The sequence below is a fragment of the Budorcas taxicolor genome, chromosome 6 (assembly GCF_023091745.1).
Source record: "Budorcas taxicolor isolate Tak-1 chromosome 6, Takin1.1, whole genome shotgun sequence".
Taxonomy (NCBI): domain Eukaryota; kingdom Metazoa; phylum Chordata; class Mammalia; order Artiodactyla; family Bovidae; genus Budorcas; species Budorcas taxicolor.
In genome coordinates this window covers 61,243,259-61,270,833 of record NC_068915.1, presented here as the reverse complement: position 1 = coordinate 61,270,833, position 27,575 = coordinate 61,243,259, and the positions used below count along the sequence as shown (strand labels likewise).

Below are 27,575 nucleotides of genomic sequence, written 5' to 3'. Positions count from 1 at the left end.
ATTATATGATAAAAGCCTCAACTTCTGAAGCACACAGAGTTTTAAATTTTAATAGTATTAATGTTAAATTCTTTTCGTTAAAGCCCACCTAAATTATTTCCTTTAGGAAAATCTTTTTGATCAATAATAGTTTTCAAAATAAAGAAGAAAAAATAAAAACAGAGGCATACTTAACAGATCATTAAAAATAACAATCATGGTTAAAAGAGAGCACAAAAAAAGAAAATCAATAAATGGAAAAACTGGTGAAATTTAAGTTCCACATCTTAGTAGTTAATAGTATTGTCCCAGGGTTAATTTCTTAGTTTTGATAAATGTTCTATACTTATGGAATCTGTTAATACAAGGGGAAGCTGAGTAAAGGATATACAGAAACTCTACTATTTTTTACAACTTTTCTATAAATCTAAAATTATCTCAAGATAAAAAAATTGTAGAAAACAAAGAAACTTAGTAACTTAAGAAAAATATGCCTTCAGCTGCCATAATTTCTTGATATAATTCAAATTTTTAAAAAACATCATTAGAAATAATATATTGTTTACTTAACATTAAAGTTAATTTATTGCTCTAGAAAATTTAGTTTTTAAAACCATCAGATTACACACATAGTGACAATGAGAGTGCCCCCCAACAATCGACTGTGTATTATGAGGCTTCTCTAACTTTGTAGGTAATATTACAAAATTACAAAAATAGCTGGTTACAGTTGAGCTATCAAGAAGGTATCACATTTCTATAGACCAAAAAGTTGAATAAAAAGAAAACTGATGTTACTGCTAAGTCACTGAGTATATTTGAGAAATCCAAATTACATGCACATAGAAGAAAACTGGTTACAAAAACCATTACGTTACTCTGCATTAACATTTTGCCATGTTTTAGACATTTCCAATCATGCAATAAATAAAGGTCAGAATGAATTTTAAAAAGGAGTTGATGGAAGCTCAACAAATGTGTTTCATATGTTAAACAACTCAAATCACAGTTGCATAATACATTCAATTCCTCTAAATTCATCCATGCATTACAAGACTGAAATGCACACTATTTCCCCCACAACTCCTCTGGCCCCATTCCCAATCAATAACCAACACCTATAAACCTTTCTATTTAATGTTAAATGAAATTTGATAGGTAAGTATGTATGATCTTCATTATTATTTCCGAACAGATACAGAGTTCAGTCACAGCTCAATCTTCACTTACATTCCTTTCAAAGGGCACCTGAACTGGTGCAACTGTCTATGAAAATTCAAGCCTAGGAAACTGAGAAAACTGGCAGTCAAGAATCCGATCTAAGTAATTGTATCCACAATCCTAAAAGGATTTACTATTTGAGAAATGTTATTCAACCTGTCTCTGAGAGGAAAACTGTATGACTACTGCTCGCTGATGTAAAATGCTTAGGTGACCACAAGTATTTACCCAGTTGGTTAACAACCTTTCAGCTGGGCCTGTAAGAAAAAAGAAACCCAAAGCCACAGAAGTAAATATGAAAATAAAATTTCGGAAGCTCATAGTATAAGATACATAAAGAAATCCAAAATAAATCTGTCCTAATGAAGCAGTACAAACTCTACATAGAAGCACTTTGAAATTAAATACAGGAGGAGGGAGGTGTTTTTGTTACAACCATCAACCAAAATTACTGAATGGCAAAAGAATACTGTCTCAAAGTATACTGAATTTACATGTTAATATTATCATAATGAACTCATGCCAGATGTAAATTCAGGTTACCAATTAGATGAAAACAAACTTTAGAGCTATTTTTACCAGACAAATAAATGTACTTCATGATAAAGGCACAGCAGCATCTAAAGAATTCTTGATACATTTATCACAAGATTCAAACTTCCTTAACTATTAACAACACATCACAAGAAAGTTTCTCAGAAAGTATTTGAAAGGCTTGATTTAACATGCCAGGAAAATGATTACTTTTGAGATGCATTTTATGTAAATTATGTAAATTGCATTGAGGTCAGTTTTACACCTGGAATTATCCATCCCTAGCAGAAGTACCAGCAGCTAACAATGCTTATTTATATTATATATAACTTAGCTGGATGTTACACTATGCGACTGTTGGTGCCAGTCTGCTTATAAAGGCAATACTCTGGAGACAAAGTCTTCTCACAAACAGCGGGCAAGCAGGTTTCATTATAAGATGTTCAACAACAATCCTCAGTTCATTAAACAAGGTCCTGCAACATAAAATATGTTTTCTTTCAGAAACTCAATGAAAAAGCAACGTGATTCAAGAGTAAATGCTGATAACGACTTTCCACTAAAGAATTGAAAGAAGTAATAACCAGGATGTACTGCAGGCAACATACAGAATTAAAATTCCCCAAATCAACACCTGTGTCCTTTTTTGGGGAAAATATTCATTTAATAAATGCATTTAATAAATGGCTCTCTAAGGGCTGAGATTAGGGATGATTTGTATTTCCTTCACAGTTGAGTCACATAATCTTCACATCTGACTTACGCAAATTCAACTAGGTCTAAAAAAAGAGAGCAAGAATGTGAAAGTTATCTAATACGAGCTACCCCTCCTACCATTTCCTTAAAAGAACATACTGCCTCTTAGAGCCTTCCTCATCTGAAAAATGGGAATATGTACTTATTGGAGTCACAGTGAAGTTTCAATGAGGCAACACAGAAAATGATCAATAAATGTTGCTGTCATTTAGTTGCTGAGTCATGTTAAGACTCTGTGACCCCATGGACTGTAGCCCACCATCATTCCTCTACATCTAAAAAGCACTAAGTTCCAAACTTCTTACCCTGAGGCTCAAGAAGTTTTACGATATGGTTCCAATATACCTTTATATCTCCGCTCTAACCACTCATCACTCGGTATTTCCCTTCCGGTCAAACAGGCCTCCATATGTGCCCCTGAAACTGTGTTTATCTTATTGTCTCTGAACTTGTGCTCCTATTGTTTTCCTACCTAAAATGCTTTTCCTTGTTCTCACTGTCTATTGAAAGTCTTTAATCCTTCCAGAGCAAATTAAAATATTTTGTGAAACTTTCCTGGGCTCTTCTCTCTTCTGGTTTAATGATCTCTCCCCTCTTGCGGACTACAGTACTGATACAATAAACATGAAATTCATCACAGGTTGACATGTGAATACCACATCCTGCACTACTGTTTCCTTCCTTATTTGCGATGTGTTTCCTCAACTAGGATAGTACCAGGAGAGGGAGACTTTTGTCCTACACAGTTTTAAATTCCTTACGCTTTAGCACTGTTTTAGATGTGGTCAAGAAAACTTCAGTCTTAATGTCTGAAAAGCAAGCACCTCATCAATTCTAGAACTTAGATTCGCAAAACATTGCTTGCTTCTAAATTCTAACATAAAAGTTAAACAAGTCTTAAAAGTTACAAATGGTATATTTCACAATACTATTAATAAATAAAATAGATTTAAACTAATCACAAGCTTACCGACAATATGGATTTCTTCGAGAGGAGTATCGAAGAGTAAGGAATCTATAGTATATAAAAGGCTGGAACAAACTTCCTTGACCACTGAAATAAACAAATACAAGGGAAATAAACATACATTATCGATTCATATGTATACTCAACATTTAAAGGCAACTTAACTGGACAATGCGTGTGTTTACATTCATCAAATGATCATAATACTATCTATCATATCTAAGTCCAAGTTATTCATGTAGGTATTGTTAAATTTTTTAAAGCTACTAAATAAATCAGAAAATGTTATATAAATGCTTCAACAACTGCCACTAATAATTGGTAATCAAGTTTTAAAACTTTTTATAAAATATTTAAAATGAAAAGTTTATTTGGTATAAACAAATAAAAAAATTAATAAAACCATATAGGCTCACTAGTAAATGTGAGTATAGGCTAAACATAGCCTATATTATTTATTTTTCTTGGTTAAACTGACAATCATAATACCCCAAGAGTCATATACATGTTTCTGAAATTCTAAGTCTGGAATCCTTTCCTAGGAAAAACTCTCTTAAGATGTTCACTAAAACAACCACAAATAAAACACAGCAACAAACTAACGGTCTCCAGGCAAGAATACTGGAGTGGGTATCCTTCTCCAGGGGATCTTCTCCACCCAGGGATTGAACCTGGGTCCCTTGCATTGCAGGCAGATTCTTTACCATCTGAACCACCAGGGAAGCCCAGTTGGGTAGCAGGGCTGAGTAAATGATATGTATATTTGATGGGTTCAGTATGCAATTACTTAAAATCTTGACTACTGAAAACTACACAGGAACTCTGAACAAAGCAGGATATAAAACTATACATATTATTACAACTATATTTTAAAAATTTGGGGTAGAATAAATGCATCAAGATCCTAAATGTGGTTTGATTTTTAGGTTAAATTTTTTTAGCCTCCCCACTCACCCTTGTCAGACCCACACAGCTTGTGGGATCTTAGTTCCCTGAGCAGGGATCAAATCCCAGCCCCCTGCAGTAGAAGCACAGAGTCCTAACCACTGGACTGCCAGGCAATTCTCCTTTTTAGCCTCTCTGCCCCCCCCCCAACTGTATTACTTTCATAATAAAAATTTACATGATTACAAATTTATAACTAAATATATCTTTCTCCAATAAATCATGTGATAAAAGTTTAACTCTGTAAATTGAAAAATAGAGGCATTACAGAACACATTAAGTAGAAAAGAATATTCAATGACACACAAATTTTCCATCATCCAAGTTAGTTCCTTAATCAAAGTTACAGCAGTCTCTAATATAGCCTTCCAGAAATTTACATAAACAAGTGTATATAATGGCTAAAACGCAGTGCTCACTCTGTAATGCACTGAACTCAGTTAACTCTAGGAAGGAAGTGGTATTATCATTCCTATTTTAAAGATGAAGAACCCTGTGGATGTACCTAGAGTCTGTCATACAGAGGGAATAAGTCAGAAAGAGAAAAATAAATATCATACATGAACGCATATATATGGAATCTAGCAAAGGTACTGATGAACGTACTTGCAGGGCAGGAGCAGAGATGCAGATGTAGAGAAGGCAGAGAGGGGACGTGTGAACACAGGGTGGGAAGAAGAGGGCAGCACACACTGAGGGCAGCACTGACATATATGCATCACACCATGTGCAAGACAGACGGCTAGTGGGAAGCTGCGAGCACAGGAGCTCAGCTCAGTGCTCTGCGATGACCTGGAGGGGTGGGACGGGGCATCGGGAGGAAGGGCCAACAGGGAGAGGACATACGCACATATAACTGATTCAGGACGCTCGCTGCACAGCAGAAACGAACACAATGTTATAAAACAACTATACTCCAAAAAAAAAGAGATGAAACAGAACAAAACATATATGCCTTTAAACACGCACACCTCAAACATAAATGGGGAATACCCTACACAGTTCTCAACTAACTTTAAATGTATTGTATCTTAGCGATCATCCCCTATCACAACACACAAATTATCTTATTCTTTTTACAACCTGAAATATTCCGTTTTATGCATGTACTAACATGCTCTCTACTAATGAACAAACCCAAAATGATCATCCTTTTATCTGTCTTTGCACATGTGTGTGTATTATGTAAGATAAACTAATTCACAGACTCCATGTATAAGATAAACTCAAAAACTGTTCACTTCTAAATATAGTTCTATGCATTATTGCTACAACTTTAACTTAATAACAAGGCCTTCTAATATTAGACGGTGCTTCTACCATGAAAGGTAGCATTTAAGGAATAATGACTTGAAATGTTTAACTTTATAATCTGTGTTAAAGTCAAGTGACAAACTTGAACCATTAATAGCTTCTCTTATTAGGGAATTGAATAATACTTCATTACTTAGTTTTACTTTTTAAAAATAACATGATTCTTCTATTTAAATATTTTGGTAAATTCTCATTTCCTTTATAATAATCTTAAAAATTAAGATCAACTTGTACATTGTAAGTGTTTAAATAAAAGACTAAATACCACAACTGACTTAATATACCAATATAGTAAAAACTTGGTATGCCAACAAAAAATTCACTACAGTTCCAATAATGAGGTTTTTTGTTTAAATGTGCTTGGCGTCTCAGCATTTCATTGTAATTCTCTTCAGCTTACTTAAAAGGAGAACAAAGTGTTCTGTTTATTAACCTGAATAGACACCAATTATCTCCACATATAGAGTTAGTTTTGGTAGCTACATTTTAACTTTCACTCAGGTACATAAAGCAAATCACAGAATTTGGGGATACCCAAGACCAGGCAACCCAAGAAACAGAAAAATAAGCAAGAAAGAAAGAGGGTAAAAAGTTCCTTTCATCAATTAAAATGTTTAAGTGTATGATGAGGATCACAAAAAAGATGAATTAACGTCTAGGGTGAAAATTCCAGAGGAGAATAATAGACAAATACAGTTGCATCAAATTCTATACTTAATATTCACGGAACGTTACAATTGGAAGGATTTTTTGAAGTTACTAATTTCAACTACTATTAGTTTTTTAAATGTACAAAAACAAGGCCCAGAAGGCCTAGTTAACTGTCAAATCATCCAGAATCCAGCTCCCTGACACTCGGTGAGTTTTTCCATTGTACCATTCTAGGACCCTATTTAAATTATATTATCTAGTTTGGAACCCCACAGCTTAACAACATGTGGTGATCCTGGAATTTTCAGAGGAAAATATTATTTACAACAATGGTACAGATGTATTTATGAGGAAATCTAAAAAAGTCTCTTACCAGCTTAAAAACACTGCTAAGGGAAGGAGTAACTGTTGGTATATAAAAACCTCACTAGTTAATCAAGGCAATGAACATTAAAATGAAATATTTCACAGACAAAAATGTTTGTTACAAACTAATGAGATTATGGAAAATAGGTAACACAGATCTATTCGAGGGCAATTTGGTACATGGTCTATTAAATATAAAATATACCCAGCTTAGACTCAGTAAAAGTATATATGGATTCACACAAAAGTATAAGCAGACAGGTTAAAAAAAATGTTTACTGCAGCAACATTTGGAAAAGTAAAAATCTGAAAACAAATGGCCATTAATAAAATGTAGCATAATAATATGATGGAACACTATACAGCCATTAAACAAAACAAACCAGAACTGTGAATGTCAATATAAACAGGTCACAAAAACATACTGTATGAGTGAAAGAACCAAGGTGCACACAACTCATGCCTGTGATGTACAATAAAAACGAAACAAAGCCCCACACCCATAAAATAATAATACACATTTCCTATCTGTGTAAGTCCTTTAAAATAACTACATATATGTACTCTTATTAAATTCCTTAGCTCTGGGAAGGAGAGGACAGAATTGCAACTAGCATTCATAGTTAAATGATATTTTAGTTTTTTATCTGTAATGTCCTATTATCTGAGAAACTGAAAATTGAAAAAGCAATAATCTGGGAAGAAATGTAGTTTTATTTAACTATTTTCCTTTACATTTTTTACATTTTTAAAAATTTATTTTTTAATTGGAGTATAACTGCTTAACAATGTTGTGTTAAGTTTCTGCTGTACAACATGAATCAGCCTTGCCCTCTTGAGAGAAATGTAGTTTTATAACTTAAATGCAAGAATTCAGAGACTGAGGTCAATACTGTCCTAATGTTCTATTTTCAAAAAGAAGGTTTTCTTTACTTACGCATTCTTCTCATAACTAACAAACAAAATAAGGAGGTGGCAGTAGGCAACTACCAATACCAGACCTTAACTTTTCAGATTTTTCTCCAGTATGGGAAAAATAATCTCAGTAATGTTACAATGGACTAAATTAGCCTTTCTAAGACTCTTTCAAAAGTAGTTATTTGGAAAATAATTTTCAAAATGTTAAATAACTCATACTATATACGGAGAAGGCAATGGCACCCCACTCCAGTACTCTTGCCTAGAAAATCCCATGGACGGAGGAGCCTGGTAGGCTGCAGTCCATGGGGTCGTGAAGAGTCGGACACGACTGAGCGACTTCACTTTCACTTTTCACTTTCATGCATTGCAGAAGGAAATGGCAACCCACTCCTGGAGTGGGTTCTTGCCTGGAGAATCCCAGGGATGGGGGAGCCTGGTGGGCTGCCGTCTATGGGGGTCGCACAGAGTCGGACACGACTGAAGCGACTTAGCAGCAGCAGCAGCAGGAAATAATAAAGAAGACAAATTCCTAGGTTTACTATAGTCAACTACAGTAATAGTGCTATCACAGTAGTTCTCTACTATCACATGAGAAGATGATTGCTAAGATCCATCAAGCTCTACATACTAGTATTTACTTCAATAGATTTAAGCAGCATAAAACTTGAGTTGATACATTTATTATATTCACTTAGACATCAGCCTCCTAAAATAAATGTATTTTTATTCTTACCTGAAAAGCATAAAAACTGTAGCAGGCATCAAGAATATTTCATTACAAGCAATGAACTTCAGAATATTCTGTTGATTAGTGCTTAATTTATCCAAGAGAGATCTCAGCAGAGGTAAACTATTTGAACCCTTTGCCTTAAAACGTAAGAAAATAAATATTAGAAGTCATGAAAGCATTTTCGATCACTCAATTATTTTCTTTCCTTAGATAAATGGCATATCTAACATGCAATACAATCAAAAGACAATTATTTGAAAATGATGATATAAAAATTTACAAACTATACTTTTAGGGACAAAAGTTAACATATTTTCCTGCTTCACTGTATTTTCTATATTTGAAGAATTAAATAGAGAATTTTAATAAAAGCCCTTTTCATTCATTGATGCTTCGTTTTCCTTAAGAAAGATTAGATTATTCCACTAAAAGTGGTGGTGATTTCTCTCACCATAACAAAATCTGGCTATGCAGAAAGTATCTGAGATTCCTTAGTTAATTAAATATAGAAATCACAAAGTTCAGTTTACTGCTATAACCCAAGAACTATGGAGATGAAGAAAAAGGCCAACACAAGGCAAATTTTTGGATATTTTAATTTAAACTTCAGTGCATATGCAGTGAATCTGCCTGGCACATGGAGGTTATTAGACTAAATGTTCCGACTCAGGAATAAGAAAATGTTTTAGAAACGCAGTAGCTTTGAACATCAGTGTAAAGAAATTCAGTACACTCTACTCATCTAGTATGTTAAAATCACTGACAGAATGAGACTTCTGACAACTTATCTAATGTATTTCAAACTTCTGAAACTCCTCCAGGAACTGGGCAGTGATTTTAACTACAATCCATTATTACAAAATGTACTATTTTATTGAAACAATAAAAAATTCCAAAATTTTCAAATCACGAATTTAGAGCAGGTCTGTAAGGAACATAAGAACTTTCTGAGACACACGCCCAAATGTCTTGGAACTCAAATTTGTGTCAACTACCTGTAAATCCGGGAGTCAAAAGACAAGGCCAACATTGTTCTACTTACATCAAGGATCTTTTTTGTGTATGTGGCAGCATGAAGCAAAGAAAATAACAAGACTGGGAAAATACTCACTGAAGAAAATAATTAAGGAAAACATTACAAATTCATCAAGTACTCTGCACAACAGGGTATGTATTATGTTCAAGTATACAGATCTGAAATGCCATCTGCTAAAATGAGTTCAGTGATGGCTTCTGTTTTACTGATACTTCATAAAATGAAGTGTTTGTTTTTAAATCTGTAAACATTTTTTTTAAACCCACAGTTCTTTTTATGAATAGTGAAAAAGTTTTTTCCCCTATTTCTAGTATATAACATATTGTGAACATTTGCTAAATTAAATTAAAATCTAGACCACCTCAAAGTGATAAGTAATATGGCTTTTAACCCCACAATGGTCATTCTGGACGGAATACCTTAGCCATCAAATACCAACACAGTCTCTGTACTGCTTTCAACAACTTAAGAAAGAGTATAGGGTAATGGTTTAAAAAGCAGTTCCCAAATTTTCCTCAACTATAGATCTTTAACTCATTTTTCCTACAAGGACTTCATTAGTTTGAGATACGGTTCCAATCAAGCTTTTATAGTCCAGCTTTCATGATTAAGGTATTCTCAATCTGTACAAATAAAAAAGACATTATATACCTGGTTTGTATATATACTCAATTGAGAGTTTCATCAGTTTTAATTATAGACATGAGCAAAGAATCCTCATTTTAAGTTTCATTATTTGGCTTTTTGTGATAGAGAATATATACAATTTTCTTTTAGCTTTTTTAAAAAATAGAAATTGCTCAAAATACTCTATTTATCCCAACTTCTGCTAGGTTGATAACAAAAAACCCCCACTTGTCCAAGTTATTTCCATGAAATGATATAGACTGTTAATCATAAATGGAAAAAACACTTGTCCTCAATAGCAATGTCTAAAAAATAATCCATGATATTTTTCTATACCAACTGGAAGCTTGGTGTGAGGGAAATGATGACCACTATGACACAATCTGAGTATCAAATTCATTATAACCATAACTCATCATTTAGGACCCAAAGGTTCCTAAGTTCCTACTGGCAAGTAAAACACTGACCCACAGCCAAGTGTTGTAAGAATTCTAACTCTCTAACATAAAAGTTATTCAATTAATATCCTGACCAAACCTTCCCTGTCACTTATAAGAATTAAATAAAATGCCAATTTCCTGAGAAGAAATCACACATACATAAAAATAGCTTTACACTTTTAACAGAATCCTGAATTCAGAGTCAAGATATCTGGGTCTCATTCTTGGCTCTGACACTAACTTCAATTCCCTAGGCCAAGTTCCATCTTCTGTCGCACAAATTTGCAGTGATCAAAGCTAGGGGTTTCTAAGAAGTCCTATCTCTAACATTCTATAGTTCAGAAATCCTTGAGAAGAGACTCATAATTTTAGCATTCATTGTTAAACTATTTAGAAAATTCAAGGGACAAAGAGTGTATAATAGAAATAGGACAATATATCACCTTTCTGAGAGCAAAGATCAGAACATGACTTTGGGCTCACTTTTACTAATGTCACACCTAACTACTTTAGGAATCAGATTAGTATTTCTTGTCAATTAATAGCTTATGTTATTCCCACTACATACTCCCCTCCCAGTAAGAATTAAAGAACATTAAATCCTTAATCTGCAACATTCCCTAGAGATGGCATAGCAAATAACTGGACAGAAAAGACAGAGAGGTTGTCTTCACTGTCATTGAGTCATTTGGCAGCATCTCAGGATTCACTCAATATAAATGTCCCAGAAGTCATAACTGATGTCTTCAATTTGCTCTACATTAATATCTAGAAAACAGTTTCTACCATTTCTATTTTTCTCTTCAAGGAAGTTTTAAGCTACTAAGGGCAGAAACAAGAATCTCTATATAATTTCCCATTATATCTCAGAAAAGCAAGAATTTTAATATTGCTGATTGTAAAGAACCTCAATGAATGTGGCTGATAAAAACAGGTCAATCCAATGATATGTCAACAAACGTGCTAATCGCTTACAGCTGCAGTACAAGGATTACCTAGCAAGTTTTACCTACACTACTATTCACTTGCCAATGTGCTATCAGGCAGGTTATTTTAAACTCCTTGAGCCTCAGTATACTTATCAATAATACAATGCTCATAATAATTTTCTTTAGAATGTCGCATATACTGTCAAAACAAGTGCTCAAAAAAATTTTCCTTCCATTCTCTTCTCCTTAAGACTTGTGTTAGAGACATATTTTATTGTGCTTTCCATTATGTACAGCTGTATCATAAATATTCAAGAACACTTAAGGGCAACACTTCTTAAAGTACAGAATATTTTCCTAAGGGATGATTCAAGGGGAACTGGGTAGCTGGGTGGACAACCGATTAAAATGATTAAGTTTAGCAAAGACTGGTAACTCTTAGTCTCACACTGCACATTACCATATCAAAGGTCCCACAGTAAACAATCTGTTTAGCAATGTTAAAGCTATTGCTTCCCAAACATCAAACTGAAGAATGTCTTCCCCTCCATTTAAAAATTACCTATTATCCCACAACATATTTCTGAAATGTATAAACTTACAAATTCCAAAACTCCATGGGTCTGTCCTTATTTTCTACTTTGTGTTGTGCTGTGCTTAGTGGCTCAGTTGTGTCTGACTCTTTTCGACCCCATGGACTACAGCCTGCTAGGCTTCTCTGTCCATGGGGATTCTCCAGGCAAGAATACTGGAGTGGGTTGCTATGTCATCCTCCAGGGGATCTCCCCAACCCAGGGATCAAACTCAGGTCCCCTGCATTTACCATCTGAGCCACTAGGGAAGCCCAAGACTACTGAAGTGGGTAGCCTGTCCCTTCTCCAGAGGATCTTTCCAACCCAGGAATTGAACCAGCGTCTCTTGCATTTCAGGCTATTCAAAGCAAATACTAATTTCTTTTTACTTTATTAATTACCTCATTCTCGGCTTAAATATAAGTTATTTCTTGATTAATTTCCTTTTGTTTCTAGCTTACTGAAAGTTAAAAGACAGAGCTAAGGATTTCTCTTTTCTTAAAGCAAGACATCTGGGTATCTTCCCAAAGAAGGTGTGAATTAAATGAAAGAAACTCACATATTAAAATGTAAGTCCTCCATGGGCTTGTGCTTTGAATCTGAATTTTGCAATATCCATTGCTACCAGAGAAGTTTATAAGATCAAATATAAAAAGTTTAAAATTCCCAATCACCTCTTCAAAACTTCGACTTCACATTTTAGAGTCAGAAACTCTTACACTTAACGTATCTGCTTTCAAATGAGGTGCCAACAAACTAACCAACCCAGGCTTCATGGAACACCCTCATTGCCGAATCCTTCCAGTAGCAAAAAAATAATCAAAAGTGATCTCCCTACATTCAGTAAGCAATTTCACTGTCAAAACGGTAAAAAAGGATACTTGTAACAGGGTAGGAATTGACAAAGATGAGTGAATACAACAGGTAGTGGCAGCTGTCCTCTAACAAAGCCTGGGCCAGGAATGCTCTGCTTAACTGGAAGTGTGGTAATCTTTGGTGCAGCCTCAGAGCACTAGTGAGAGCATTTGCCAGCAGAGCACGTTGGTAAAAGCTTGCCGCTTCATGCAACCTGCGAAATTACAGTGGAGAGATCATCAGGAGACGTAAACAGCTACCATACCTCTTCCTCCTTTGTGAACTGCATCATAATTGCACAACACCTAATACCTAAATCTATTACTTGAGAATAGAAAAAAAAATTATGTGACTCTACTGAAGCTTTTTAGAAGCATCATTTTATATATATATCCAACTGAATGTTTCTCTCTATTGAAGTATAATTGATGTACAATATCCAACTGAATTTTCGAAAGCAGCCATTCTTCCTTTTAAACACTCAAAAAGGCGAAAAAACATGAACTCATCCCCACATTCATTTCCTCTCAGATTTTCAATGTGATGTTACTTTTCACAAAGCACATAATATAAAATTATACCTCCACTTGGTACTCTTACTAGAATATTAGTACCTTTAAGGATGAGACATGTGTTTTATTATTTATCAAACCCCTGGCTGTTTAACAGTGTGCTATCTAAAAAGGTATTCCAGAAAAAAATGACTGAACAGCAGAAACACGTATAATACATACCCAAGAAGAGGCAGAACAAACAAAGCAGAGCAGTAAACTGTGAATAAGCGAGAAAGCCACATTGCTGTGTCCAGTTTATTGGCCATCATGAATTGCTGAATTTAAAAAGAAAAATACTGTAGTTAAATTAAGCTTGCAAATTATGTTTTAAAGGATGACTATTTTGCAATTTTAGTCCTATTCAAAATGTCTCAACGCTCCTGTACCAACTGGTTTTTTTAGGTATGACTCTTAGGGCAATTGTTTCTTCATTAGTGAGTTTCTTCCTTCTCCTGAAAGCTCCCTGACAAGTTTTTCACAGATTTCTGTGGCCCTAGACTAAACATGCACATATCACTTTCTTCTCCACTTATTCCTCATTCTATCTTTTCTTTTGCTGCATTTTGCTAAAAGATATGTCCATCACAGTAATTCAATAACTTAAAATTGATTTTCTCAAACTGTATTTCATATTCAAATTCTAAAGTGGTTTTTACATTTTTGGATAGTATCTACATAAACAATTTTTACATCACAACCCAACATAAACATGTGAGTATATAAAATAAAACAAATTTCACAAAAACAATACTTACTTTTACTATGTGTGATGGATTCTGCTATTCTGTATTCTATTTAATGTTTTAGAAACAATGTTTACACAAAAAGGATTTCAAACCTAACAGGTTTTAACCTGGAGTCTCGAACACTGCTGGAACCAATCTAACTTTAATTCTCTTTAGAAGAAGATACAAAAAACTTTGGGGAAAGAAACGCAAGCCTATTTTAAAATTTCAAGGATGTTTTTAGTTTTACTGCAGGCTTTCTAACAGTATGCAGGTAGTTTCAGATACATGCCTCGGGGTTTATTCTATCCAAACCTACTACATGTTACTCTTGTAAATTTAAATGTTCACCAGGAAGTCAAGTGGAAGGATGAATCCAGCTTACAGTGCTCAGTTTCTCTACAAATATTCAGACTGTACACAACTGTCTGAAATTTAATTTTAGAACATTTAAAAAAAATCTATTTGTTTAGGGTATTCATTTTGTGATAAATCATTGAATTCTGCATTTCACCTCGTACTCTTTTATGCATGTGCATTTTTTAACTACATAGTTAAAAAAAAGATCTAAGAAAATGTATTGGTTTACATTTTAAGAGTGAACTGACTGACCACGACAAATAATTCAGGCAAAAAATATCAATGGATCTTTGGGTGAAAAAAATATTGAGGTGAAAAATTATTCACATAATCTTAAAGTATCATGACACAGAATACTCTTTATTCACAAAGAGAGGAAGTTATCTTTACCATAGAGAATCTGGTGGACACCACCAAAGCCAAATGACCAAACTCCAGTGATGGGATAAATCAACATAAGATGATTCCTGATATATATAAAATGCCCTGAGAAGAACGAAATCTCTCTTATTTAATATTCCTACCAAGCATTTAACCTGAATCTAGTCAAGGGGGGCGGGGGGGGGGGTACAAAAAATTAGATAATTCCAATTTAAGGAGCATTCTGCAAAACAACAGGTCTGGACTGTGGTAAGACAAAAATGGGAAGAGAACAACAAGGGAATTATTCCAGACTGAAAGGGACCAAAGGTCAGTAAACACCCTGCAAGCTTTCTGATTGAGTTTGGATAAGAAGAAAGCAATTTAAAAGACAATTGAGGAAATTTAAATATGAATTGTATATTAGGTGGTAACAAGTAGCAACGTTAAATTTGCAAAATGAACTACACAAATTTTTGAGGTAACTGCACTGTGGTCTGTACAAAAATATTCTACATAAGTACTACATTATGGGTTAATTATAATGACGCGTATAACTCTGAAATGGTTCAGCAAAATAAAAAAGGTGTGCACAAAGAGAGATGCTGTACATTTTTTTTAAAAAGTGACTGGCTGAATTCACATGCTTAGTGTTTAAGTACAATTTTGCTTCTGGGACCAAAAAAAAAAAAAGACAGTAAGCAGCAGAAATGCATCCTAGAAATAAAAGTTTACATAAGCTTAATATTTCTCTTCGTAAAATGACGAAGGAGGAAAAGAGAAAAAACCGTTTTTCTCTGCCAGCACGCATGTGCGTAATGAGGCGTGTGTCACAGCACAATCTCAGGTCGCATCTTCAACCGTGGGACCTAGGACAGAGACCGAAGGGTGGGAAGAGACGAAAAGGCCCTCTGTCCTCGGCATTCAGGTGGGCATACAACTGAGGGCCACTGCTGGAGGCTCGCCTGTTGTCGCTGCCGAATCAGAAACTTTAGCTCCGTCTAACGTCTTAGCTCACGATCAGCTCTCTCCCCACCCCCACCCCATCACTAATCCCAGTCCCAAAAGCAATAAACCGGTGGAACGCCTGGGAGCCGACTTGCTACACTCCCAGCTCCTTCCTAACTTGCAATCAAGCCAAACGATCCTGTCCGCTCACTTACCACTGCGCCCGCCCCTTGGGGGCCGTTGGGGGCCGTATCCGCCATGGGGGCGCTCACACTAGCGTCTGAGACGCTGCAATCGGGAAGGGAAAAAAGGAAGGTCAGAGCCGGGGCCGCAACTCCGGGAACCGGCTTCCCTGTTCTCTGCGGGAGCTTCCGAACCTTCACAGAGCAAAGGTCTCGCCGCTTCAGTGCAGCGGACTGTCCCAAGGGCACCCGCAACGGCCGGAAAATACCCGCTTGGCACCGCCAAGAGCAAAGCTGGGTTTCCAGAAAGACCGAGACGAAGGCGGGGCTTCGGAACAGGGCCCAGCAGGACCGACCTAACGCCACCGGCTCCAGGTTATTGCCGAACCCGGAAGTGCTCGCTTTGCTTCCGTGGGGAAGAGGCGGTGACGCAGAGGGGACGGTGGAGCGGTGCCCTGAGGCATGACGGGAACTGTCGTTTTTTTTGCTTTGGCTTCCCGTTTCGTGCACGCCCATTGTTCTGTAAGCTAAGAAGCCGGGCAGCCGAAGCAGCTTTTACCTCGTCGTCCTCTCAGAGCTGGTCCACTCTACCCGTGGCCAAACCAGAAAGGCTCTCTATTCCCTGATACAGAAGCCTCGGAAATGTTTTCTTTGCCGTTTTCTTTCAGAGGCCCACGAAGCTCTTTGATGCTACCTCTAAAATTAGTTATTTCAACAAGCACTTAATGAGAGCTGCTATGTGACAAGCCCTGTACTTGGCAAAGAATATTTCAGAGATGGTTATGACACAGACTGCGGGAGAGAGAGGAGAAACGGCAGTCATAGCCCAGAGCTTCTGTAATGTGTGCAGAGGCGGAGTTAATCACAGGCGGCACACAGCGTGGGGCCTGAATCAGCTGGGGTCCCGGAAGCGTTCCTAGAAAACCTAATTCTGGCGCCAAGTTTTGAAGTACAAGAAGTTGGCTAAATGGGGAAGGGGAATGCAGACAGCAACAGAAAGTGCATGAAGCAACTGGACAGTTCAGTATAACCACAAAGGTCACTCTGGAAACAGGATAAGGGGATGATCAGAGGGGCAAACCCATAAGCCCACCAGGGGCAGGCTTCCCTGGTGGTCCAGTGGTTAAGAGTACTTCTTGCAGTGCAGGGAACACAGGTTTGATCCCTGACCTGAGAAGATCCCAGGAGCAAGTGGGCAACTAAGCCTGTGCGCTACAACCACTGAGCCGGAATGCAGCAACTACTGAAGCCCTCCTGCCCTGAAACCTGTGCTCCTCAACAAGAGAAGCCACTGTAATGAGAAGCACGTGAATCGCAGCTACAGAGTAGGCCCCCTCACCACAACTAGAGAAAGCCAGTACCACCAGCAGCAATGAAGACTCAGCACAGCCAAAAATAAATAAATAATGAAAAACACCAGGGACTTGCGGGACTTCCCTGGTGGTCCAGTGGCCAAGACTCTGAGCTCCAAGTGCAAGGGGGCCCGAGTTCAATCACTGGTAGGAGAGCTAGATCCCACAGGCCACAGATAATAGTTCTCATGCCACAAGTAAAGATCCTGCATGCCTCAAATAAAACCCAGCACAGCCAAATACATAAACACAAATAAAAATTAAAAAAAAAAAATCCAGGGGCTTTATAGGGAGGCCATTGCATATACAAGGGGGAAAGTGATGGGATTCTGAACCAAAGCAGTGTTGTGGGGGAAGAGAAGAGGAAAGATGACTTGGAGAGGCCATTCAAGATTGGTGGCTGACTAGGTATGAGTAGGCTGGAGAGGTAAGGTTATCTTCCAAGACCTAGAGAAGAGCTGTAGAGAAGGAAGACTTAGAAGATCTGGAGGCTGAGAATAAAAACCTGAGGCTTTTTGAAGGAGGAAGCTGACTAGAGATACACAGGCAGCTGGTACCACACTTAGAAAGCATGACTGTTTTTTTTTCCTGGCTTGTGGAATCTTAGTTCCCTGCCTTGCCAGGCCTGCTGCTCAGTTGTGTCCAACTCTTTGCCACCCCTTGGAGTGTGGCCTGCCAGGCTCCTCTGTCCATGGGATTCTCCAGGCAAGAATACTGGAGTGGTTTGCCATTTCCTACTGTAGGCGATCTTCCCAACCCAAGGAGCACACCTAAGCCTCTCGTGTCTCCTGAACTGGCAGGCAGATTCTTTACCACTATAGCCAACTGGGAAGCCCTTAGTTCCCTGGCCAGGGATCAAATCCATGTTGGTGGTAGTGAAAGCTCAGAGTTCTAACCACTGGACAGCCAGGGAAGTCCCAATATATTCCTATTCTATTGGAGAATTTATTTGATTCTCTTTTGTATTATAACCTGATAATTTTATATTCTTATCAAAGGTCTTACATTTCAGAAAGGAAACATGAGAAAGTGGAAGAAGGTAGAGGACTTTCAGTGAATAGCCTTATACACTGTATTTATAATTTATTTATTTTTAAACGTTATTGGTTTTTTTGGCGCCACCCAGTGGCATGTGGGATCTTAGTTTTCTGACCAGGGCTCAAACTGGGCACCCCCTGCAGTGAAAGCACGGATTCTTAACCATCGGACTCCCAGGGAAACCTTGTATTTATTATTATTTAAAAAATATTCAATTAAAAATAAATACATTAAAAAACGGCCATAAAATAATACTAATGTGGAATTAGTCCACTAATGGACAAATGTCCACTAATAATAGAAAGGCCCATCAGTGAATGCTAAAACCATTGAGAGAAATGTTGATGGCACAATATTGACACAATTCTGAAGTATCACTCCAGAGATTTGTAGTTAAAAATGAATCTTTTCCATGGAGAAACATGTCAATTAAACCTTAATCAAGAGATCAAATTTAGTACCATAAATATACTGGGTTATCCTGACACTGTCTCCCGGTGTGACATAATATTTACAATATTCTCTAAAGAAATTCTTGGCAGAATATTTACTCCAAATTCAATCCAGCCCATCTAGACCTAACTTCCAGGCTACAGAAAATGTAAAGAGACAGATTAACAACTTAAGCACAGCATGAGACAAAAATCAAAATGCAATTTTGATTTCTACAAAATAACTGGCCAGGATCCTTCAAAAAATAAGTATCATTACAAAAGGTGAAAGAGCTATTCCAAATTAAAAGCATGTACAAAGTCATGGTAGGGCTTCCCAGGTGGCTCTAGTGGTAAAGAATCTGCCTGCTGATGCAAGAGATGCAAGAGACACAGGTTTGATGCCTGGGTGGGGAAGATGCCCTGGAGTAGGAAATGGCAACCCACTCCAGTATTCTTGCCTGGAAAATTCCATGGACAGAGGATCCCAGGGGGCTACAGTACACAGGGTCACAAAGAGTCAGATATGATTGAGCATACTCGAGCATACACACATGCAAAATCATAATAGCCAAATGCATGGTTTGATTGTCTAGATTCTAGGTTGGGAGAGAGCAATAAAAGAAATTTGGGAACAATTATAAATTATAGACACTCGATTACAGAGTGAATATTAGAAGACATTATGTGACTATTGTTAATTTTTTTGAGGGAGATGTGATTTAGAGGTAGTTTCAGGATGTCTGCAACTTATATTCAAAAGTGTCAGCAAAAAACAAAAAACTAAGTAGATGGATGGACAGATAGAACAAAAGCAAATGCAACAAAATGTTAATAATTGTTCAGTCCAGATGGAAGAGTATTGTATTATTCTCTGATTTCATCTGTTAAAATTTTCCACATTAAAAAGCTTAGAAGAAATTAAAAGGAATTTTGTTATAGCAATGTAATGCCTTCTGAGTTTTAGTAGGCCCAAAATCATATGGTAATTTATTATCAGGTATTATATATAATATTCAATCAACTGACAGCTTAGTTTGTTTTTCCAGTGGTATTGAAAGTGAACAGCAGCAGATATGTCACTTTGGCAAAAGGGTTGTTTTAAGCTGAAGGCAGTTGAGAAGCAGCAATTGAGAATCTGTTCTCCCCTCCATTTGCCTTAAAACAGAACATAAATTTGTGAAGTTCTTCCTCCTCCTCTCTCTACCAGGAAGGACGAAAGTTACCCGAATCTGCGCAGACATGGCACCAAAGCAATCTATGTAACAAACTTTACTAACTAGCCCTCATTTTCCATTAGTTCCTCTATATAGTTGCCTTCCCACAATTTGCCACTCTAGAAACTCAAAAGTCCTTTCCCTTTGTCTTGTCACTTTTTGTTAAGATGCTACATATGCCAGAGTTTGGACCACCCCCTTTGAGTTACTCCCACGTGTATGAATCATGCATGTTATAAACTTTCCATGTTAACAAACTTTGATTTTTCTCTTGTTACTCTTTTTTGTCAGTCTAATTTATAGGACCACAGCCTACGAAACTAAGAAGGGTTACGGGAAAACTTTTTACTTCCCATACAAAAGTCACTGAGATTGCAAAAGGATTTGCTTACATGGTTATTGAGTCAAATTTTTTCCTAACATCTAGCCTGGTATTTTAAATTGTCTCTTTGTTCAGTGCCCTAGAAAATTTGACAGCTACTAAGACTCAGAAGATTAAGATGCCTTTCTTACAGAAAGAAAAAGAGGTTGGAAAAGAACTAGTGTGACATATTCTCAGAAAGATAACTTTTATATCCTTATCAAAGGTCTTACATTTGAGAAAAGAAACTTGAAAAAATGGAAAGTAGAAGAAGGTGGAGGACTTTTGGTGAATAGCCTTGTACACTTATTTATGATTTACTATTTATTTATTTTTAAACTTTTTTTTTTTTTTTGGTTACACCTGGTGGCATGCCAGATGTTAGTTTTCTGACCAGGGTCGAACTGGCACCACCTGCAGTGGAATTTATGGTTTGGTCAATTCCATTAAAATTATCAGTGCCAGCAGATCTTTCAGAAAACCTTTTTTTTTTAACTCCCAGGAGTCAATGTGTCACAGAAGTTAATCTCTTGCCATATTTACTTTATATATTTTCTTTCTCATAAAGCAATACATATACAGTTGAAAATCATCTCCATCTAATTAACCCAGTTACCCAGAGCTACCTCTTCACTGAAGTGACTGTATTTTTTCTGTTCATCGTTTTATTGTTTTATTACATACATACTTATTACCTAGGTACATGGAGAATAAACAATATACAGTACAGCTTTGAATCCTTTAACATTTTTAATAGATGGTACCATACTTCATGTACCTCTTGGAACCTCCTTTTTTCAGTGTTTAAGTTATGTCCACGTTAGTATACCTAGGCTTAGTTTGTTTATTCTAGTGATAAATACTGTATCTTATAGTACTTTATTTATGAATTACCAAAATTAATCTTAATGATGAACATTTAGTTTTTCACTTTTAAAATCAATTCTACAGTGAGTAGTTTTGAGCATGTATCTAGAGTAAATATTTGAAGTGGAATGGGTAAGCCATAGGGTATCTTCAACCTTGCATATTAAAACAGTTGCAAATTTACTCCCCCAAGTGGCTGTACTTAGTATATGAGAAAATTCTTAATCCCTGGCAACACTTGTTACTTTCAGTTCTCACTGAGCATATATGTGTGAAATGGCATATCATTGCCTTTTTTGCATTACATATCATTTGCATTTTCCTAAGTAACTATGAGGTTGAGCATCTTTTCACAACTATATTGGCCATTCAGGAATCTTCCTCTTTTTTTTGCCTCTCTATTGTGTTGTCTTTTATTATTCTTCAGTTCAGTTCAGCAGCTCAGTAGTGTCCGACTCTTTGCGACCCCATGGATTGCAGCATGCCAGGCTTCCCTGTCCTTCACCAACTCCCGGAGTGTACTCAAACTCATGTCTATTGTGTCAATGATGCCATCCAACCGTCTCATCCTCTGTCATCCCCTTCGCCTCTGGCCTTCAATCTTTCCCAGCATCAGGGTATTTTCAAATGAGTTGGTTCTTCAGATCAGGTGGCCAAAGTATTGGAGTTTCAGCGTTAGTCCTTCCAATGAATATTCAGGACTGATTTCCTTTACGATGGACTGGTTGGATCTCCTTGCAGTCCAAGGGACTCTCAAGAGTCTTCTCCAACACCACAGTTCAAAAGCATCAATTCTTTGGTGCTCAGCTTTCTTTATGGTTCAACTCTCACATCCATATATGACTGCTGGAAAAACCACAGCTTTGCCTAGATGGACCATGTTGGTAAAATAATGTCTCTGTTTTTTAATATGCTGTTTAGGTTGAGCATAGCTTTTCTTCCAAGGAGCAAGCATCTTTTAATTACATTACTGCAGTCACCATCTGCAGTGATTTTGGAGCCCCCGAATATAGTCTCTCACTGGTTACATTGTTTCCCCATCTATTTGCCATGAAGTGATGGGACCAGATGCCATGATCTTAGTTTTCTGAATGTTGAGCTTTAAGCCAACTTTTTCACTCTCCTCTTTCACTTTCATCAAGAGGCTCTGTACTTCTTCACTTTCTGCCATAACGGTGGTGTCATCTGCACATCTGAGGTTATTGACATTTCTCCTGGCAATCTTGATTCTGGCTTGTGCTTCATCCAGCTCTGCATTTTGCATGATGTCCTCTGTATGTAAGTTAAATAAGCAAGGTGACAATATACAGCCTTGACGTACTCCTTTCCTGGTTTGAAACCAGTCTATTGCTCCATGTCCAATTCTAACTGCTGTTTCCTGACCTGCATACAGATTTCTAAGGAGGCAGGTCAGGTGATATGGTATTCCCATCTCTTTAAGAATTTTCCACAGCTTGTGATCCACACAGTCAAAGGCTTTGGTGTAGTCAATAAAACAAAAGTAGATGTTTTTCTGGAACTCTCTTGCTTTTTCGATGATCCAGCGGATGTTGGCAATTTGATCTCTGGTTCCTCTGCCTTTTCTAAATCCAGCTTGAACAGCTGGAAGTTTCTCGGTTCACGTACTGTTGAAACCTGGCTCGGAGAATTTTGAGCGTTACTTTGCTAGTGTGTGAGATGGGTGGAATTGTGCAGTATAAACAACAACATTCTTTGGCATTTCCTTTCTTTGGGATTGGAATGAAAACGGACCTTTTTCAGTCCTGTGGCCACTGTTGAGTTTTCCAAATTTGCTGGCATATTGAGTGCAGCACTTTGACAGTATCATCTTTCAGGATTTGAAATAGCTCAACTGGAATTCCATCACCTCCACTAGTTTTATTCGTAGTGATGCTCCCTAGGCCCACTTGATATTGCATTCCAGGATGTCTGGCTCTAGGTTATCTGGGTCATGAAGATCTTTTTTGCATAGTTCTTCTGTGTATTCTTGCCACCTCTTCTTAATATCATCTGCTTCTGTTAGGTCCAGACCATTTCTGTCCTTTATTGAGCCCATCTTTGCATGAAATGTTCCCTTGGTGTCTCTGATTTTCTTGAAGAGATCTCTAGTCTTTCCCATTCTATTGTTTTCCTCTATTTCCTTGCATTGATTGCTGAGGAAGGCTTTCTTATCTCTCCTTGCTATTCTTCGGAACTCTGCATTCAAATGGGTAAACCTTTTCTCCTTTGCCTGTAGCTTCTCTTCTTTTCGCAGCTATTTGTAAGGCCTTGTCAGACAGCCATTTTGCCTTTTTCATTTCTTTTTCCTGAGGATGGTCTTGATCCCTGCCTCCTGTGCAATGTCACAAACCTCCATCCATAGTTCTTCAGGCACTCTGTCTCTCAGATCTAACCCCTTGAACCTATTTCTCACTTCCACTGTATAATCATAAGGGATTTGATTTAGGTCATACCTGAATGGTCTAGTAGTTTCCCCTACTTTCTTAAATTTAAGTCTGAATTTGGCAATTAGGAGTTCATGATCTGAACCACAGTCAGCTCCCCATCTTGTTTTTGCTGACTGTATAGAGCTTCTCCATCTTTGGCTGCAAAGAATATAATCAATCTGATTTCAGTATTGACCATCTGGTGATGTCAATGTGTAGAGTCTTGTTTTGTGTTGTTGGAAAAGGGTGTTTGCTGTGACCAGTGCGTTCTCTTGGCAAAACTCTATTAGTCTTTGACCTCCTTTGCTTTGTACTCCAGGGCCAAATTTCCTGTTACTCCAGGTGTTTCTTGACATCCTACTTTTGCATTCCAGTCCCCTATAATGAAGAGGATATCTTTTTTGGTGTTAGTTCTAGAAGGTTTTGTAGGTCTTCATAGAAGCATTCAACTTCAGCTTCTTCAGCATTACTGGTCGGCGCATAGGCTTGGATTACTGTTATTGAATGGTTTGCCTTGGAAATGAACAGAGATCTTTCTGTTATTTTTGAGATTGCATCCAAGTACTGCATTTTGGACTCCATTGTTATTATTAACATCCATTATTATTTATTGTTTTAATTTTGAAAATACATGTGTAAATGTTAAAATTATGTTTTGATAAGTAGTCTTTTGTTATGAGCTGGAAGTTTTCTGCTCCCTTTTAAAGCTGAATCAAAATAATAAGTGAATACATGGGGCAGAGACAGAGAAACAGGCTGTCCCACAAACCTAGACACCAAGCTGAGCTAGAGACTGCCAGGCTTGGATCTGTGAAGCTGTTAACTTAAGATAAATGAAAAGGGGGCACCAGCCAGGTTGCTTTCCAAATCTTGTTGATTTATGAAAGATGATATTCCCCATCAAAACTCTTTTAATAGGTTGACTTTGTTTTCCTGACTGAATCAACTTAATTATATTATTCTAAGAACTGGGCTATTTTGATTTCAATCCCTTTGCTTCTTCTGCATTCTCAGATGTGCTTAAAAATAGACTAAAAAGGACCACAGACCTAGTCCTACAGTGGAGGTTCTAGAAAGATTTCAAAGAAGAGCTAATGTGTTTTGAATACATAAAAATAAGGGGGTAACTACCTTTATTACAAATGGTGCTCACTTTTAGTGACATTAGATTTTCTTTTTCTATTGCCCTTCCCTAGAGCATAAGCCTCTGAAAGGCAGAGTATATTTTCTCCATTTCTGTGTCATTCTTCCAGACTTCAGACAAAGTATAGATGCTGATGTGAATCCCAGGACAGTGTTTCAGGAACTTCAGGGACAGCATAAAATGTACTGAGGTTGTAATGGGAGAAGTTGAAGTCACTTTGTCAAGACATTTGGTTGTGTAAGAGCTTTTATTGTTAACTATTCAATGCCATGACATTTATCATTTTTCCTCTGTGGGAAGAAAATTGTGAAAATAAAACTATTGTGAATACTTTTATGATTTGTGTTATGCTTAATGTATGAATGATATTTAATCCCCTTTTTAAATTAATTAATTTTTTTTGGCTGCTCTGGTTCTTTATTGCTGCACAGGCTTCCTGTACCTGTGGTACATGGTTGCTAGAGTGCGTGGGCTCAGTACTTATGACACAAGGGCTGCATTGCCCCACAGCATGTGGAATCTTCCCACAGTAAGAATCAAACCCATGTCCCCTGCATTGGCAGGTGGATTCTTAACTGAAGGATCACCAAGGAAGTCCTATTTTTGTTTTCTAACAATTGGAAATTGTCTTTTTCCCCTATAGTGCTATGCTGTGTTTAGTCGCTGAGTTGTCTGACTCTGCGACCCAATGGACTGTAGCCCACCAGTATCCTCTGTCCATGGAATTCTCCAGGCAAGAATACCGGAGTGTGTAGCCATGCCCTCCTCCAGGGGATCTTCCCAACCCAGGGATCAATCCAGGTCTCCCACATTGCAGGGGGATTCTTTACTGTCTGAGCCACCAGGGAAGCCCAAGAAAACTGGAGTGGGTAGCCTATCCCTTCTCCAGGGGAACTTCCCGACGCAGGAATCAAACTGCATTGCACGTGGATTCTTAACCAGCTGAGCTATCAGGGAAGCCCTTTTTCCCCTGGAGTATTTGTTTACTTTCTTTGATTAGTCTGTTTCATAATGTTAAGTTAATTAAATAAGAAGGCCATGAGACCAAGGTGGTTCTAATACCTTATTAACCTACTAAGCAAACCAAAATCTAAGCCTATTAATACCTCAAGGTTAAGAAATCAAAACCTAAGGACAACCAATTGCAAATAGCCAACTAAGCTTTTCCAGATAAGGCAAATATTTAAGCTATAGCCAATAAATTAGCTTTATTGCTTTGCTTCTGCCTTTTTTTTTCTTCTATAAAAGCCTTTCCCCTAGCTCCTGTCAGTGGAACACCTACTAATTCTGGTTTGGTAATGATTATAATTGACTTTTGCTCAAATACACTGTTAACATTTTTAATGTACCTCAGTAGTGAGTTAACTTCCCAAATCTACAAGGTCTTCTTAGTCAGGACTGTCTTGATTGCAAGTAACAGAAATTAAACCCAAACAGGTTTCAAGGGGAAAAGAGACAAAATGGCTACTTTAAAGAGATCAGAGGCGAATGATCCTGTGACAAGCGTGACAGGACTTAAGAGTACAAATGATATCAAAGGAGCGGATATGTGTTCTGGTTTCTGCTTCCCTCTGAGTTGACTTCATGGCCAAACTGATCCTTCTTTAACTTCTACTCATATTCCACCAGGTTAGCAAGACCAGCCCATAGAAAGTGCTTCTTGCCTGGTACTTTCAAATAATGGTCCAAACTTGATTCTCAACGGGTCAAGTCTGGCCCCATAAGTTCTTAAACCAATTGGCAAGACAGAAAGGCCAGGCTTGGGTCATTCACCCACACTTGTTTAAATGGAGTGGTAAGAGGAATATGTGTGGAATCAGCCTCATCTGAAACCCTAAGTGTGTTACTATGAAAAGAATGAGGTATGGATGCCAAGAAAGCAAAAACAATATAATTCTGCTTCAATCATAAGTTTTTTAGCTGATGCTTTATGTACATATATATATATATTTTTTTTCAAATCCCTTTCAATCAGTTTCTACTTGATAAGAGTTTTCCATGGGATGAGGGTCAAGTCCTAAGTGTTACCCAGCTTACTTAATTGAAAAAAAGAAAATTCTGCTGTAACACAAACTCTATAGCTGAAGCAGTTGGCCACCACGAGGCCATTACTCCTTTTGGCTAGAAATTGGCTGATGGAGCAAGAATTGATTCCAGAATTATTGATGATTTGGCTCTTCCCAGTTTTCAAGGGGGATTCTATTGAACCATCAAGTCATCAATTTGCTCATTTCTGCTATCATCAGTGATTAATGATCCTGTGGTTGCATAGGGCATTTTTGCAATGCTATGTGCTGAGTCATTTATCTCATTAGGAATATATTCCTACTTTTATTTGCTGCCCCAAAGTAGTTCCATAAGCTCTGCAGTTATAGTGTGAGTGTTGGGTCTTAATGTGTGTGTGTGTGTGTGTGTGTGTGTGTACATGTGCCTGTCTTCATCTTTGTCTAAGCCATTTTAAGCTCTGTAAATTGTAGATAGTTGATAAGTAATGCAATCAGCAGTACTTATTTTTTAGTTTTCTATTATTGCTTTAAGAAATTTCCACTGCTGTGTTTCCTTAAACATTGCAAATTTACAGTCATACAGTTCTAGAGAAATTCCACATAGGTTTCCCTGGGCTAAAATGAAGATATCTGTAGGGCTTTATTCCTTTCTGGAGGCTGTAGGGGGAAATTTATTTCCTTGATTTTCCCAGCTTTTAAAGCCCACTCTATTTTTGGCTTCTTGATCCTCTTTTTCCCATCTTCAAAGCCAGCAAGCAATG

At 37.2% G+C, this 27,575-nt stretch overlaps 1 protein-coding gene across 1 annotated transcript in view; it reads right to left on the bottom strand.

Annotated features, from left to right (window-relative positions):
• Nucleotides 1-16,327, bottom strand: part of TMEM33 (transmembrane protein 33) — a 36,269-nt gene extending 19,942 nt beyond the window's left edge. The window contains exons 1-7 of the mRNA XM_052641941.1: nucleotides 16,006-16,327; nucleotides 13,578-13,672; nucleotides 12,870-13,057; nucleotides 9,427-9,494; nucleotides 8,388-8,521; nucleotides 3,461-3,544; nucleotides 2,082-2,210 (exon numbers count right to left, since the gene is read on the bottom strand). Of these exons, the coding sequence (XP_052497901.1) occupies nucleotides 2,082-2,210; nucleotides 3,461-3,544; nucleotides 8,388-8,521; nucleotides 9,427-9,494; nucleotides 12,870-13,057; nucleotides 13,578-13,672; nucleotides 16,006-16,050 (743 nt within the window). The 5' untranslated portion in view covers nucleotides 16,051-16,327. The remainder of the gene's footprint in view (nucleotides 1-2,081; nucleotides 2,211-3,460; nucleotides 3,545-8,387; nucleotides 8,522-9,426; nucleotides 9,495-12,869; nucleotides 13,058-13,577; nucleotides 13,673-16,005) is intronic.
• Nucleotides 16,328-27,575: the final 11,248 nt, after the last annotated feature.